This window comes from Sycon ciliatum, chromosome 2, assembly GCF_964019385.1.
Source record: "Sycon ciliatum chromosome 2, ocSycCili1.1, whole genome shotgun sequence".
NCBI lineage: Eukaryota > Metazoa > Porifera > Calcarea > Leucosolenida > Sycettidae > Sycon > Sycon ciliatum.
In genome coordinates this window covers 31,480,041-31,496,444 of record NC_088644.1, presented here as the reverse complement: position 1 = coordinate 31,496,444, position 16,404 = coordinate 31,480,041, and the positions used below count along the sequence as shown (strand labels likewise).

Below are 16,404 nucleotides of genomic sequence, written 5' to 3'. Positions count from 1 at the left end.
AGAGGGATGAAGGCAGACAATAACTCAGTACAGTGTTGGCTGGTGACGGGGGTCACTGTAACCTGAGAATGTATGCAATGAGCAAGAAGTGGCTTAGAAGAAAATAGAAATCACATGTGAAATCACAATCGAACTCGCATATTGTGAAGAATTGACTCCGTGTGATATCAGGAAATGCTAATAGAGCACGAAATAACTCAAGTGTGAATCTGGTGACTGAATGGCTTACCTGCTCCTCCTCCTGTTCCTCCTTGGTGCTTGGTGATCAAAAGCAGTCGTGTAGAGACCTCGTATTTCGACTTCGCAAAACTTAAAAAGTTCCTTCTCCTTCGCAGGCAGGTACGATTAGTTCGGCGAAGGCCATCATTGAAAAACGAAACGGATCAAAAACCAAGTCCTAACCTGAATCGGGAGGCCATTGCCAAGAACGCACCGATCATCCCCAGTGAATTGACCACACTGTATTCGTGACTTGGTACAATGGATTTCCAAGGCGTGGGAAATGGAGTACGTATTCCTATGGTTGCAAGCTTGGACATCTCACTTGCACCGTTGAGGAATCTCATCTGACAAATCAACGATCACGGGTCACGTGGTGATGGCAGTGAAACGTAGTCACTAGTTGAGGGAATGGAAAGGGGAGAAGTCTGAAGAAAACAATAGGCTGTCACCACTAGGACTGGAACCAGGGACCTTCGCTTATAACTATAGTCTATAGATGTACATGTACATGTACATGTTCGTTGTGTCCCAGTCATAGTGGGTACGGAGGACAACGCAGGTATTGGTCGTATTTTGCAGTTGTACTGACTTTGAAAGTAAAGTTAAACCGAAATCTATCAGTAGGGGCAGGAGCGAGGAAGAAGCATAGAGAGAGAGAGAGAGAGAGAGAGAGAGAGAGAGAGAGAGAGAGAGAGAGAGAGAGGGGGGGGGAGGAGGGAGAGGGAGAGGGAGAGAGGGAGAGGGAGAGGGAGAGAGGGAGAGGGAGAGAGAGAGAGAGAGAGAGAGAGAGAGAGAGAGACAGAGAGAGAGACAGAGAGAGAGACAGAGAGAGAGACAGAGAGAGAGATAGAGAGAGAGAGAGAGAGACAGAGAGAGAGACAGAGGGAGAGACAGAGGGAGACCGAGACAGAGGGAGACCGAGACAGAGACAGAGAGAAAGAAAGAGAGAGAGAGAGAGAGAGAGAGAGAGAGAGAGAGAGAGAGAAAGAGAGAGAGAGAGAAACGAGATTGTCGAGGGCAGCATAGTAAGGACGGTGGTCATGTCCCGGTCCACCAATGTTTGCTCGTGTGATTTCCAGTTTGTGTGCGCTCTCTGGCCAAGGAGACCCATCTTCAGGGGTGGATACCTCGCTTTGGTTGTGGGAGGGGAGCAGGGGGAGCTCTCAGTAAGCGCCAGCGGAGAATAACTGGCCGTCTTTCCTGCAAAGATCCCCAGTCTCTATGTACTCGTGATACCCATCCATTACTTGGACGCAACCGAAACTGACTTCCGGCATTTCTCACGCCCCTACTTGAAGTATGTACATGTGTATAGGATCACGGAAAAGGAAAGCGGTACAACTGAGTCTGTGGAAGACAAGCAGAACGTTACTACTGAAGTACTAACATACAATGACAATGTACATACTCGTGATCTGAGCTGCGTTCAACCTTTAGTTTTGCCCTACCTTTACAGCATGGGATTATCCGATTTACATTGCATAATAATTATTATTATGAACTTGTAGCAATGAATTTTGCTGTTAGAGGATCTCTGAGTCTCTCTGCCGGGATTACCATGACCAGTCACGTGCCTGCATCTTCACATCTGGATTTTTGGGACGCCATGCACATCTCCGGTGGGAGGCGGCGGTGGTTGGTTTGTTTTAATTCGCACAGGAGGGGGGGTAACGGGGAGACAAGCGGTGAAACGGATCGGGTATTTTGCAACAAACGTGCTTCAAGGGAACTTTGGTTGGGACTAAGATGACCAATATTCGGAAACACGTGGCCCCCAATTCCGACAAACATAGATCCTATAGATGGACGTCTCTGTAATGCCAATCTTCCGTGGCCCCTCGACCAACTAGGACTATAATACAAGTGCTGCACTACTTTCTTCAGTAACAGCTTTGGACTGTAGTCAACCAGGTTTACCAAGCTATGCTTCCGAGCTTCGATTTAGGCAGTTGCCGCCTGTTGAACTGTTGTACATAGAACAGTCCCACCGTGTTCGTTACCGCCCTGTAATGCGATGTAGTGATCAGTTTAGAGCGTTTGGGTACAGCCGGCTGGTTCCTTTTGTTCGACATGTATCCAGCTAGCATAACGTAACGTGATTTAGGTCGTAAAACTAACATGACTAATAGGTAAAACGTCGAGTACATGTAATCATAAAGTGGGTCGATGTTTCTGCTCGGAAATTCAGTGTTCGTAAGTGAACAGGCATAGTACTAAGAGTGCAGGTTCTACACCCTGCTCCTTCGCCGATTTCAGCTTCTTTGGTAGTAGTTTGCCTGTGGAATATGCAACACGCCAGGATGTTCCAAAGGCCCTACCTAGCCTCGACTCTCCGTGCGTCGTTTCATGGCGAACTGAATGAGAATAGTCTTGGCACCAACACTCCGCGGCGCACACATTTCGGTAGCCGACACTCACAGTCCTGTCGGATTCTGTGCCAATACACGTTAGTAAAGAGGAGGAGCGTGCATGTGATCAGATCGAGTAGCATTAATTTTATAATAGTGAGCAAGGATGGCTGGCATCGCTTGCACTCACACCTTTATCGCATTCGCAATCAATTGTTCTTACCTGGACATAGGTGATCGGTTGACACGGCTCAGGGATAACCACCACCGTTGCTGCCGCTGCAGCCGGGGCTGCTGAAGCTACGAACATGGTCGTCATCCTGTCTCGTCGCGATGCAGGCAAATTGCCTGCACACGGCTGGCTGAGTGTCCGCGCAGTATTAGCAGGCAGTTCAGAGAGGAGGAAGAAGAAGTGCAGTTGAGTTTGGCTTTGCCAGACAACAAGAGCAACGCACTCAGCACGCCTGACTAGTACTAGCATCAGCCAGAGGCAAAGACCAGCCTACGACGTTGCCTCAATGACCTGAAGACCAGCCTACCAGTGCGGAGATCAGGACTACTAGACATTCCTCGCCCGGTGAGCATGACATTCGATGGACATGTAGCAGTAGGCATAATGGTGCACATGCATACATCATAGTTCATACACACATGAACTGTCCGTGCACATAGCTAGATCTAATGTAAAGAGAGAGAGAGAGATGTATCCATTGTTGCATGCAGGTCTCTTACCAACACAGCTGTGTTCCGTGTCAATGCGCTTGTCAAGTTCTGACTGCCTGGCAGGTTGTCATAGCAGTTCTGCCATTGCAAGCACATGCTTGTCTGTCACCGCCCTATAGCAGTATGGCCGACCCGCCAGAAACATGACTACTCTTACAAGAATACTAGTAATGAAGTGGCATGGGCTGGTCAGTAATGGTGCATCACCGTCAGGCCTGCCTCGGCCTCAGTGCCTGCCTGTCACTACGATTATCGTCCTGCATTGCATGCACTGTCTGGGAGGGGACTTTACATGGCTCGCAGGGTGATGGATAGGGCAGCCACTAGGCACTAGACCCCGAGTGGTACAGCCAGCCCCCTTTATGTGTGTTGTAACATGCGTGCATTGCAGTATCACTTTTCTCTGTCTTGTGCCACGCGAGGCAGACCATTGCATGCAGGCTAGACATGGGAGATGCAATATATCCGCGTAAGATGAGCTGCATGGGCCTCTGCGGCTGCCAGTGCCACCTCAAAATAATATACATGACCGCATCATCATACATGTAGATTCGTGTCGTGTTCTAGTTCTCATACTGTCATCTTCCTCTCTGTCTAGTTCCCAGTCTACGGGCACAGCACTAGGTACAATAGCCTGAGCTACCAAACACACATCAAAAGATCCCGTGTCCGTGCCAAAGTCCGAATTCAACCATACTCTTCAACCTGTTGAAGGTGTATTTCTCCGTGAGGAGTGTGGCGTCGATGGCGTAAGTGATGACTGTCCTCGTGTTTCTATTCGGATTCGGCACGTATTCTAACCGCGATAACTCTGCTCGATCCGTGTTGAACTTGTGCACGTTGTGCGTGTGACTCCTATTGCATGGTCCTGTCTGAAGGTGTTTAGTAGCTACATGTACTTTGTACATGGGCTTGGCGTTCAGATGGCCTGGCATGTGGCCAAGTCACATGGGCCAGGTGCATATTGAGAGAAAGCTGCTTGTCAATCAGAATACAGCCACCATGCCTAATAGTGTCCCTAGCCAATTAGTGTGCTTTCTCCCTGAACACTAAGCCAGCCTCTGGTCTCGTGGGTCAGTAGTTGTAAAGTAACTTAATTACAGCTGCGAGACGGTGCGGGGAAATAAGGCACCACTATGTCCTTTCCAAGTCACAAAATGTCATTTTGTTTGGACCGAGCGTGTCCAGCGTCAACAGGAGCGGTGTCAATTGGGCCGTGGGAATACTGCAAACGTGCAGCGTGATGATTTCGTGTACACTCAAGATGCTTGTTTATGTACAATGTGTGACTGGATGTCAGGTTTTAGACGCTAGTAGTAGACCGCTGTCACTTAGTCACGCTTATTACCATGTAAATGATGTATCTCAACTGAGGCAGACGACATGACAGAGCGTGCGTGAGCGTGTCAAACTTATTGTCAATCCATATCCATTACTATTAATTAAGAATGACCATTTAAAAAAAATTGACAATTGTAAAATGACTATACAATGCGGAAGTAACTCAGTTACTCAATCCAATAATCATTGCCCTCCCATTGGTCAAGTGCTCATTACGCCTGTCCTGCCCTCCCCATGCGCACCTCCTGACATTCTCAACACCGCCCCCACCTAACGAGTAGTCGCCTCCTTTTCACCTCCGAATCATGTTCATACATGTACATGTACATTTTACATGTACATGATACACACAAAGGCCGAATAGAACAGAGACAGCCGGCTAGGTCATTGTTGTTACGTTGCGGTTCATGCACATAGCAAAGCTAAGGCAACCCTTAGACTACTACTAGATACAATGTACATGTACATGTATGTTCTAGGCTAAGTTGCTTGCTCCCACACATGTACATTGTACATGTGCATGTATTCAATCTGCAGACAGAACTGTTTCGTCCTTTGTGGACTCATCAGCGCAGTACAGAGAAAATGAGGCCGAATGACAACTATGAACCAAATCGTATTTGAATAGATTGTCTCACTTGGACTCCCTGCAATTTCGCCGTATCTCTATTTCTCTGGTGGTTATATTTAATTAATGATGAAGTTGGTTGTTCCAACGAGGAACACACGCTTCCTGCCGAACTTGACACTTGACAGACTCACGATTGCCATTAGGAGCACACAAGGAGTATGTGGCACCTTCGAATCAGCAAACCTTCAAGAAAGCACACTCCCTGTTCGATGCACAGTGTTTCGGGGAACTCACCCCTCATCGAGCTTGAGTAGGCTGAGGAAGATTGTACCTGAAAAGCACCACTTTATTTATATTCTTTTATTCCACGATGGCGTGACGCCAATGAGGACGATTGATAAGTGTGATAGAACTGATACTAGCCAGAAACCGCTACATGTAGATGGGAATTACCCGGGGAGGCAAGAAGCAATTGATCATGAAAAACAAGTGGGGGCAAAAACGTTAGCAGGAGTGGTCGAGGTACATGTAGTAAATTACAAGTTTTTTTACATGTGTAAAGTGCTCTCCAGGCCAAACCATCACCATGGCTACAAATTTACAGAGACGCTTCGTTTCTAGCGCGACACACACCTCGTGAGGTCCCAGGTAGCAGCGTGAGTCAGAGTCGCTCTTGGAGTTGTGCTATTAAAACAGACAACCAACTAAATCCCTTCATGACTAATACCACCGAAGTCGCAACTTCTAAGTTACATGTATTTCGTTATGTTGTCCGTCACGTGGCCGTGCGATTAGGATTTGGAGGTGCCAGCGTTGCGAATAGTTACTGGCCCTCAACGTCTGTTTAGCACAACCCCATGAGCGACTCTGACTCACGCTCTTTTCTTCTTCTTTTTTTTCTTCTTTTTTTTGTGGCGTCGCGAAGCCTCTTTTACCGGCAAAAGAAACACAATGGATGAAAATGCAATACAAATGTAATGCAAACCCAGAACTTTAACCAGAAAAGGAAAAAATGTAACCCAAAAGAATAGAAAAAAGTGTGTGATGACACATGTATGTGATGTACTTGTAGCACCACTCCAAAACTACAGCAGCACCTAAGCCTAAGGGGCCGGTCACACTGAGGGAAAATTTGAAAATAATCCGTGGTTACCATGGATAGTTTCCGCTGAGCGGGAGATTTGAGAGATTTAGTCCACTCAATGAAAATCAGCTCGAGGTCCCGCTTTTCCGCCGAAGATTATAATCATCCGCGGCTTCCACTGGATTTCTTTGAGTTTCCTTGTTTTTTATTGCGTTCTGAAGTGGAGCGATACTCTAGAAGCTGTGCTGATGCAGCTCTGGCCCAGGAGCGGGGTTGACAGACTGCCAGAAGCTAGTGGTGACAAAAAATTGCTCGCGTGAGTGAGATTTTTTTCATTGTGCGTATGCAGTGTGGCCGTGATGAAAAGCAGAACAAAATTAATTATTCCCGGTTTATAATCTGAGGATTGTTCCCTCAATGTGACAGGCCCCTAATACAGATTAAAATACAATTAAAATCGTAAGAACTAAGACAAACAACACCTCACATATGCCCCTCTACACAACAGCCAACTCTCGGAGTGCATTGACTGGACGGTGGTGTGCCGAGGGATGCACATTATGGCAGCTCTTAGCAGAGCGAATGCTAACCGAGTCCGGACATACATGTACATGTAGCATATCATTTCTCCATATTTCTTGTTGTCGTTGCTAGCCAGCATACCGCACAAACGCTTGAGGAATCGGTTGGTTTCCGGCGACGTACATGTACATCCGGTCGTGCAGAAGATGACGGGACTCACGCTCACGCTGCTACCTGGGGCCTCACGAGGTGTTTGTCGCGCTGGAAACGATGCATCTCTGTAAGGTAAATTACTGGTTGTATCCCAGGTGATGGTTTGGCCTGGAGAGCAGTATATAAGTGGTGGTTTTCAAGCACAATCTTCCTCAGCCAAGCTCAACTGTTGAGGGGTGAATTCCCCGGAACATTGTGTATTGAGCAGGAAGTGGTGCTTTCTTGCATGTTTGCGGGTCGACGGTGCGACGTGCTCCTTGGTGCTCCTGATGGCAGTCGTGAGCCAGTCAAGTGTCAAGTTCGGCAGGAAATGTGTGTTCCTCGTTGGAACAACCAACTTTATCACTAATACCGCCGAAGTCGCAACTTCTAAGGTTATAATGATTAATTTTAAAGCGCCTGCACCGGCATCCGCAACGCCCGTATCCAGCATGACAACCATCGAGTCGTCATCTTCGGCGGTGCCAATCAGCTCTCCCCCCACAGTGCATCAATTTCCACCCAGACTATCTCTCTCGCTTTGCGATTACCACCTCACGCAGTGCCTGTGGACTAGCCCATGGCGGATTATGCTGGTATAATTCCTCGCATGATCTTCGGATTACAGTAAGTATCGTTTATAAAGTGACCGGATATAATGATATACCGGTTATAGTGATAGAACACGTCAAAATCAAAATCAAATCAGAAAAAGTACAGCTAAAATATCACTATATACACTATTATCGGCTATACCGATATATCGCTTATTGTGATGGACTTCAGGAAGCAAACCATATCAAATGTACAGGAAAATATCGCATATAATGATCAAGAGTGATGATCACAAAACAATTGTTTTTTTCGACGTACTCATGATCTCTTTTTGCACCAACCCATTATTTTACCTGCACACACATGTCCGTTTCTGGCTGTGCTACCCCTTGCATTGTGCTCCCTTTGTATGCTCTTGTCCGTTTCTGTATGCACATGTCCTTTTCTGGCTGCGCTACCTCTCGCTCCCTTTGTATGGTATTGTCCTTTTCTGTATCTTTCTGCACGCTTTTTGTCCGTTTCTGGCTGTGTTGCCTCTCACGATGATGTTGCCAACTCACGTACACAGCCACTCATGTCTGGCTCTACGCAACTCGTTGGACACGGAGTACGCGAGTACGGATCAGGCGTTTTTTTGGAGAACACGCTGAAGAAGCAGCCATGCCACATGATGTATCGAAGTACTAGTACATGTACATGTACAGTCTGTACTCGTACTGCACTGCCATGCACTGCTCTGTGTCATGCACCGGTACTCAGTCCGCGGAGCATGCATGCACTTTCAGCATGCTTTTTCCAGCGTGTACGCATCATTTCATGTGCAGTCATGTGCCATGTGTCGGTCAAACATGCAAATCGGCTATAGTGATGCACCGGATATAGTGATAAATTTTCGAAAATCAAAGGGGCACGTTATATCCGATATTTACTGTATGTCTAAAAATTATGCCCTGGCATAAAAGGACTTCTGAGACCAGACGGTCGGCATGACCTTACTATGCTGGCTGAAGATTTGTTTTGCTGCGGACATATTGTACTTATTAGCTCAGACTACTCCGTTAGAGCAACGCCGACTAACTTGCCTCTGTATATTGGTTGTTGTTGTTGTTGTTTATTTATTTTACATCGCATGGCAAACGGGCAGTTCTGCCCAATATTATGAAAGCGATGACAACCAGTAAGAAGAGTCAGAAATGAAGAGAAAATAAATGAAAATAAATAAAAAAATAAAAAGGTTCATCGAATGCTCTTGGGTTGTGTTCCTGAACATATAAAGCCTTATAACTGGTTTGTTTCGGGCCGCTCAACCAGAAACAAAGTGTCTCTTCCCAAGGCCAAGTCAACGCAATTCACAAGATCGCCATTCTTCCAGGGCTACTGTGCGTGGCTACAACTTCCCGACTCAGTGAAGACTTCTGCATCACTGATAGGGCTAGGCGGATAATGCTCGCCGAAATCCCTCATTCTGCTTTTCGGTCTGCTCAATATTCTGCTCATGAAAGTGCATTTTCTGCTGAAATTTCTGCTGAAATCCAGTTATGTAAAAATACACTTGGCACACATAATTGGGTTCAGGATCTAAAAAGATGAGTCATGTGAAATACTAGACAAGGCATTCTAGCCTTTATGATCAGTTCTCATTTGGACTGACTGCGTTAGCCAGAGGAAATGGCTGTGCTGAAGGCTGGGGAAATATCACACAAAGAGGTAAATGGGGCTGCTAAAAGGCAATAACGTATGAAGGCTAGCCACACTACATAATATGGCCCAGGTGCAGCGATTTTCGACCTTCGTTGCAAAATGCTTGTTTTGCGAACATTTTCAAGTCTGACTTCACTGGTGTCGTGATCCACGGAATACCCGTCCGCGGCCCGGCTTGCGCAGCAAAAGATGATTCGATTTGAATCTTTTCACACAGCGGGCTTTTTCACCGAAGGTCGAAAATCGCTGCAACTGGGCAATATTATGTAGATCTACGACTCTTACTTAGACTTCTGCCACTGGCCTGCCATTCAAGGCTGCTACCTTCCACAAAGTAACAGCTTCGGCCACATTTGGTGGATGGATGGACTGCGTGTCGAAGAACGCGGCAAATCTGCTGCAAAAGCAGAACGTCGCACGCCAATTCCGTGGTAACTGTCATTTGACATGGCAGAGAATGCTTTTTCAGCCCCCGTTCTGCCGAAATATGCTCGACCCCCCAAACAGGCGTTTTCTGCCGAAAATTCTGCCGGCATTATCCGCCAAGCCCTAATCACTGAAAGAATTTAAAGTGAATCTGAGGGCCTGCTGATGACTGAGTGCACCATAATAATAATAAACAAATCAATATAGCTTTCGGCTGTTTCCTTTTCATGTATATAATCTTCTCCTTCTTTTACCATGGTTGGCTATCACCCACATCTTCCCGTTTTGGCTGCCATTGGAAGCCATAAGATGTTGAATAAATAAATAAATTAGTTCAATAAAGAGTATAATAGATGCAGACACTTAGAACTAGAAGCCACTCTAATGCTTCCATTGCCATATCTAAGCACCGGACAACTGATGGAGTAAATTCTTTTTCTAATCGTGCCGCAATTTTCTTTAATACACTGCCTGCCGAGTGGCGCAGACACCACCGTACCTCTACATTTGCAAACCATCTCAGGGATCTTTTTAAAGACCCAGTGGCGTTTAAGAAGTATTTTGACCTTCTTTTTGGAATCTGTTGAGTTTCTCGATGATCTTGATATTTCTTGTACTACGCTTGAAGTTGACTTGGTGTTTGATTACTGTACTGCTTGATGTCTGGATTCCAATTTTTCTATTTTTTTCTTTTCTTTTCTTTTCCTTTCCACTTACCCCGTTATCGGCCCTCTTAAGAGTTGTGTGTATCACTGTTGAGGCATCCAATGGTAAATAAAATAAATACTACTACTACTATAGACATGGCCAGACAACAACGAGTTCATGGAATTTTTAAGGATTTTTATTTTATTCAAAATCGATTTTCGTGTTCCGCTCATCAGTGAATTGTATCGGAACTGAGGGTACTGTGTACAAAAAAGAACATTAAATTTTTATAACAGCATAATTAAATTGATCCTAGAGGGTGGTGGCGTTCCCATGACGGATGCGGAAAACTGGGCTTCGAGCCGAGTCTCACGCGAACCGTGAAATTTATTTAAATTTATAATTAAAAGTGTGAACAAAAAAGGAAGTGCTACAGCATTACATAATAGGTGTCAAACATGATAGTGCTAACATAATACTGAGTGCAGGCACAAAGCATGAGGTGATACACTGCAACATGACACGACATTTACATGTACATCTGATAACCAGCTACGAGAACAACTTTAGCGCGACTACATGCTTCTTTTGTTTACAAAGAACAGGATTATGCAAACGAATACATACAGCTTCCAGAACCTTCAACTGCTTAACATAACTTGCACGGCACAAAACAGAAAAGTGAGAATCATCGTACACACAAAGACAATCTGGACGTGATAACAAGTGACAAAATACAGCTGACGTTTTGCTCACGTCGCTCTCTTCCGTCTCATCCCGCTCCTTTCCTTCAACCTCCTCCGCCTCATCTCCTCGTCCTCCGTCTCATCTTCATCATTTGAACAGCCTCTTGTACGGGCAAGCAAAAACGCAATACATCAAAATTCAAATAGAATGAAAAAAGAGAGGAAAATGAATACAAAGTGCACTGGAACTCAATATAAAAAGAAACGCAACGTGCAGTTGAACACAATGAGCATGGGGCCACCAATCGGAGAAGACCTCATAATGGAATAAAAGAACAAACATAAAAAACTTTTAAAGACACCGTACACATCACTGTGCTCTAAGGGTATGGCAGCTTGTTAAAAAGCTGTGGCGCTGGCGCTTGTATGATGCCCGCGAACCACGTATGCAAGTAATACACCAGCGGAGCAAACACAGCGACAATACACATCGAAGTTGTCCCATGACTACAGAATAATGTAACTCAGGATTTTCTCAACAACAAGCGATACCAAATGTTTCAAAAAACGAGACCATTCATCATCATCGTCCTCATCACCACCATCATCATCATCATCAGTCACTTCCTCATCATCCGTCTGATGCTCAGTCTCACTGCACTCCTTATCAGCCTCCAACATGGCTCCACCATCTCCACCAGCATCACAAGTCGTTTGACCGCTGCTCCGCGTCACCGTTGCTGGGTTCTCTGCTACTACACACCCATTTCCACTGTCCATTTTGCGTGGGCCAAGTCCATTCCGTGCATAAATTTCAAGTGAATAGTTAGCTGTGCTTCTTCTGGGTCTATGGGTAAGGATATTGGGTTCATTTTGGTTTGTCGATGATCTCCCTCTCTGTCCAGACACAGTCGGAACCGTGGATCCCAGCACCGGGGGGACCACCATCTCGGTAGTCACCAAAGGTAAAGGGGGTGGCTCAGGCGGAGGCAAGGGCAACCGCCGAGGTGAGGGTTCAGTGTCCCTCGGTGGCCCCTCCCCCATCCCAGGACGATGATGTTGTGCTAGAGTAGGCTCCGCTGCTGTTCGCCGTGGGTCGAGAAGTGGTGGCCAGGTCAATGATGGCAAACCCACCCCAGCTCCAGCCACCCACGGCATCCCAGGTGGTGGGGCCGGTGGTGGCACGGGAACAGGCGGCGCTATCGGCACAGCGTGTTTGTCTACTGAGCTAACTGGGTTCTTACACGGCCTACCACGCTTTGGCCGCTTTGCTCTGGCTGCTGGTGGTAATAAGTGCAACGGCACATGTTGTCTGATACGTGCGTTCAGGTGTTGAAGAGTCCTACCAACGTACCGGGCAGCACAATTCCGGCACTCAAAGAGATAAGCCAAATGGCTTGAAAGCTGGGGAGGTGGGACATCCTTCCTCACCATGAACGCACGTACCGTGGTGAACACGGGGATGAAGTGGGCAGCAAAGTATGTTTTATATGTTAGCACTATCATGTTTGACACCTATTATGTAATGCTGTAGCACTTCCTTTTTTGTTCACACTTTTAATCATGCTGTTATAAAATGTTCTTTTTTGTACACAGTACCCTCAGTTCCGATACAATTCACTGATGAGCGGAACACGAAAATCGATTTTAAATAACATAAAAATCCTTAAAAATTCCATGAACTCGTTGTTGTCTGGCCATGTCTGCATCTATTATACTCTTTATTGCACTAATAAAATTGCTTTCTCCACGCCGACTCTTTAAATAAATAAATATTTAAGCAATAACCTGGTAAATGTTACCCCTTATAAGCCGTGCTTGCATGCTGTCATGGTACCAGAGTCGTTGTAACGTTGCAAAGTGCAACACGAGTGCAAGGGTACAGTATTATAGCACCATCATTGGCAGAATTCCAGCATCTTGTACATGTACATGTACATGTACATGTACATGTAGCATAATCACTGGCGTAATGGAAAGCATAATTCAGCAATTTACCCAGCATAATCTGCCAAGGGCTGTTTGTACTGAGTTCACCAAACCATTAGATTGGACCGCAGCATAGTATAGCACCATCATAATTCCAGCATACTGTAGGCTGTAGCATAATCACTGGCATAATCACTGGCATAATCACTGGCATAATCACTGGCATAATGGGAAGCATAATTCAGCAATTTTCCGAGCATAATCCGCCAAGGGCTACATGTATAATGTAGGCCCAAAAAGCTCATTTTTATCTCACATGGGCGCATTTTTGTCAATGAGAGTGTAGCCTGCAAAGCCATGGCTTCTAAAATACAAAGGTCATGACTTCGTACCATGACTACCCGTCGATATCTACTCATCTAGTCAGCCCCGAGATACCTGATAATGGCTGATTCACTCGCAACTTCTGCTACATGTATTGTATCAGTGCGAGACAGAACTTTGAATAAGACGAGTTCGAGCATACAACAATCAGCTTACATGTGCATACACTGTACTACATTGTACACGTGCGATATTGTAAACGTTGAATTATGAATATTTGCCACATTGCCAGTGGTCCGCTTCCATCGCCGATTGAAATGCAGGATAAAACGCAAATATGTTGAAATAACCAAATACAATGGTCGGAATAAAATATGTTCATTCAGAATTCCATGTCTGCAAAGGCGTGTATCTCAGGGGAGGGATGGGACTCTCTGCACCTATGCAGTATCCTCCGTGCACCTCCGCACCTTCGTTACCAGTTGTTCAAACTCTGCAGCACTTGTGCATGCACGCGCGCGCGCGCGTGTGTGTGTGTGTGCGTGTGTGTGTGTGTGTGTGTGTGTGTGTGTGTGTGTGTGTGTGTGTGTACTAGACTAGAGCACTATTAGCTCTCATCGAAGGTTCAACGGGATCATTTCTATTTTTACAGGTGCATGTAGCTGATTTCCACCGACCCATCTTGGCCCCTCCCAGATTACAGAAGCTCTTCATCTGCCCTATCACCCCCCCCCCCCCCACCCACACACACTCGACTAGTTTTCAACCTATACGCGACCACTCAGGGTGTCTTCCACCACTATGTTTTGCCAAGCTGACGGTTCAGGCGAATGCAAACATGATCCACAAACGATCCTGCACGTTGCCTGCCATCCAAACCTCAAATGCACAACACCGTAGAAATCAGGTTTGCGTACAGATGCGCCCAAGCCCTCCGCCCAGCCTTCTGGCTACCAAACCGTGAAACGTACATGTACAATGACTATGCATAATGCACATCGACATGCATATTATTTTGTATTCTAGCTCTGTACTTGACTGGTTTCGCTCAATGATATCAAGCGGGACGCTGGATTGTCGCACTAAGACAAAGGTCTCACCTGTCACTATCTGCCGTCATGACAATGTGTGTCCCTTGGTTTTGCCCTGCGGCGACAAGGCACCCGCGGTATTCTGCTAGCTGTCCTATTGCACGACCCCACCTCTGCTTATGCCGCTATAGCGCTAGTCGGACTAATCGGACTAGATACATGTACAATCATGTACATGTACATGTACATTGCACATAGCAGACCTGGCAGAGGTGTTATTAATGGTCCCCTTATATTGTAGAGCCATCTCAGTTACATGTACATGTATGTATGTATAGAGTCATCTCAGTGGAACTTTGCAGTATTGGAAGAGGTCTTGGGGCACTATTGGTACGTCGACACCGAGACCAAAATGGGGTTTGCTATAAAACCTTTGTATGCAATGAGATCCTGTTGATTCAACAGGTATCCCGGCAAGACTACGAGGTAACGATAACACCTTTCATAATTGTTTTGTCTATCATTCTGTTCATCCATCTCTAAAGGGCATGCAGCTTGCGACGTAAAAGCATGCGGCCAGCAGGTTGTGAGGAGGATGCCATGCAGAACCCGTGATCGTCTGTGCCTCATCCGTCCGGCTCTACCTCACTGATCGTGTTGGAGGCGAAATCATCGCCCAGCTGAGCTGCAGAGTCAGACTCTGCGCAGGAATTCCGAATGGAATATCTGAAAAATGCAAAACATTTTTTCTCAAGGTACGGTGACAAAGCGAAATGCGCACCATGGCTTGTACTGTACATTAAAATTTATCCGGTATGGCAAGGAGGACCATGGTGTTTTGCTGCATGATTAATCTAACTAACGTTACTTGATCTCTCAGATGCATTCCAACAGTCACTGTGTAGAACACGGAACTATTTTATTTCCTTTCTTGAAGTTTCTTCCAGCTGCTAACAAATGCCAATCATTGTCTGCTATGACATGCGTGATCTGGCTATGCCACTTGTACTGTTCATTCCAGCGTGCTAGAAACAATGTGTACGTGTAGAGCATGTTCGATCGCTCTACACTCCGTACTTGGCAGAATTCAATAATAAGCGAGGTTCTTTCTTCTGTGTTTGTCGTTAGGTTCATTTCATCTCAGCGACATCGCCACGTTATCAATGCAGCTTGCAAGTAACAAAGTTACATTGTAGCTGCATGGTGTGACTCTGCAAGCTCTGGTACACTGCATGGAGTACAGCCACTGCCGCTGGCCGTCCAAGTCTAAGGACAGGTGATCGGTTCACACTTGACTCTTCTCACTGCGCGGCTAGGCTCTGCACATTCTTCAGTGGACCCGCCCGCACACAGCGCAACCAACCGTCGTTTACCTGGCCATTGCAATTATTTGCAATGCTATCTCAAGGCAACAGCTGGATCCCTGTGTTGCCCACCATCGGCGCGAGAAGGAAGTCTCGAGGAGTTACATGTAGTAGAGCGGGCACACCTAATCTCACACAATGGCGATCAGTTTGCACACCTGCCATTCTCTGATTGTAAGATGGACTATGCATGTATAATAATGTACATGTATGTTTTCTATTGCCACTGGTAGATCTACCTGCTGTACAGAGTTGTCTATCCAGGACATGAGAACTAAATGCACACGCTCCAGTACTGCGCATCACCACTAGACGCCATCATTACCTCATCCTCCTTTACACTGAGATATCAGCCACATCAGCCCTGGTAAATGATACGTGTACTACCTCATTCCCAAAGATTTATTCTACACCAGTTGTTGTAGTCTATTCTAGTATTTCCTACTCCTGGTTAGGTCAAAATACATCATTCTTTAACATCTTCATATTTCCTGCGTGAAAGTCTGTATTTACAGTCATACACATGTAATATTTATAATAATTATGAATTATGAATACGACGACCCCGCGGACGACCACGTCTGAGATGGATCGACGTTGTCAAGAAAGACTTACAATGCATTAATCTCTCGCTTCTGGATGCTGTGCAATCTGCTTCTGATAGAGCTGCTTGGCTCGAAATTGTCAACAGATGCGTTGACCTCATGCAATGAGTGATATGCGAACTGTCATTATTA

General features: G+C 46.0%; 1 protein-coding gene and 1 long non-coding RNA gene across 2 annotated transcripts in view; one reads left to right on the top strand and one right to left on the bottom strand.

Annotated features, from left to right (window-relative positions):
- Positions 1-3,051, bottom strand: part of LOC135809690 (homeobox protein unc-62-like) — a 16,644-nt gene extending 13,593 nt beyond the window's left edge. The window contains exon 1 of the mRNA XM_065323100.1: positions 2,794-3,051. Coding sequence (XP_065179172.1) covers positions 2,794-3,051 — 258 coding nt within the window. The remainder of the gene's footprint in view (positions 1-2,793) is intronic.
- Positions 1-16,404, top strand: part of LOC135809691 (uncharacterized) — an 18,029-nt gene extending 1,625 nt beyond the window's left edge. The window contains exons 2-3 of the long non-coding RNA XR_010552225.1: positions 14,849-15,058; positions 15,432-16,404. This is a non-coding gene — a long non-coding RNA (uncharacterized LOC135809691). The remainder of the gene's footprint in view (positions 1-14,848; positions 15,059-15,431) is intronic.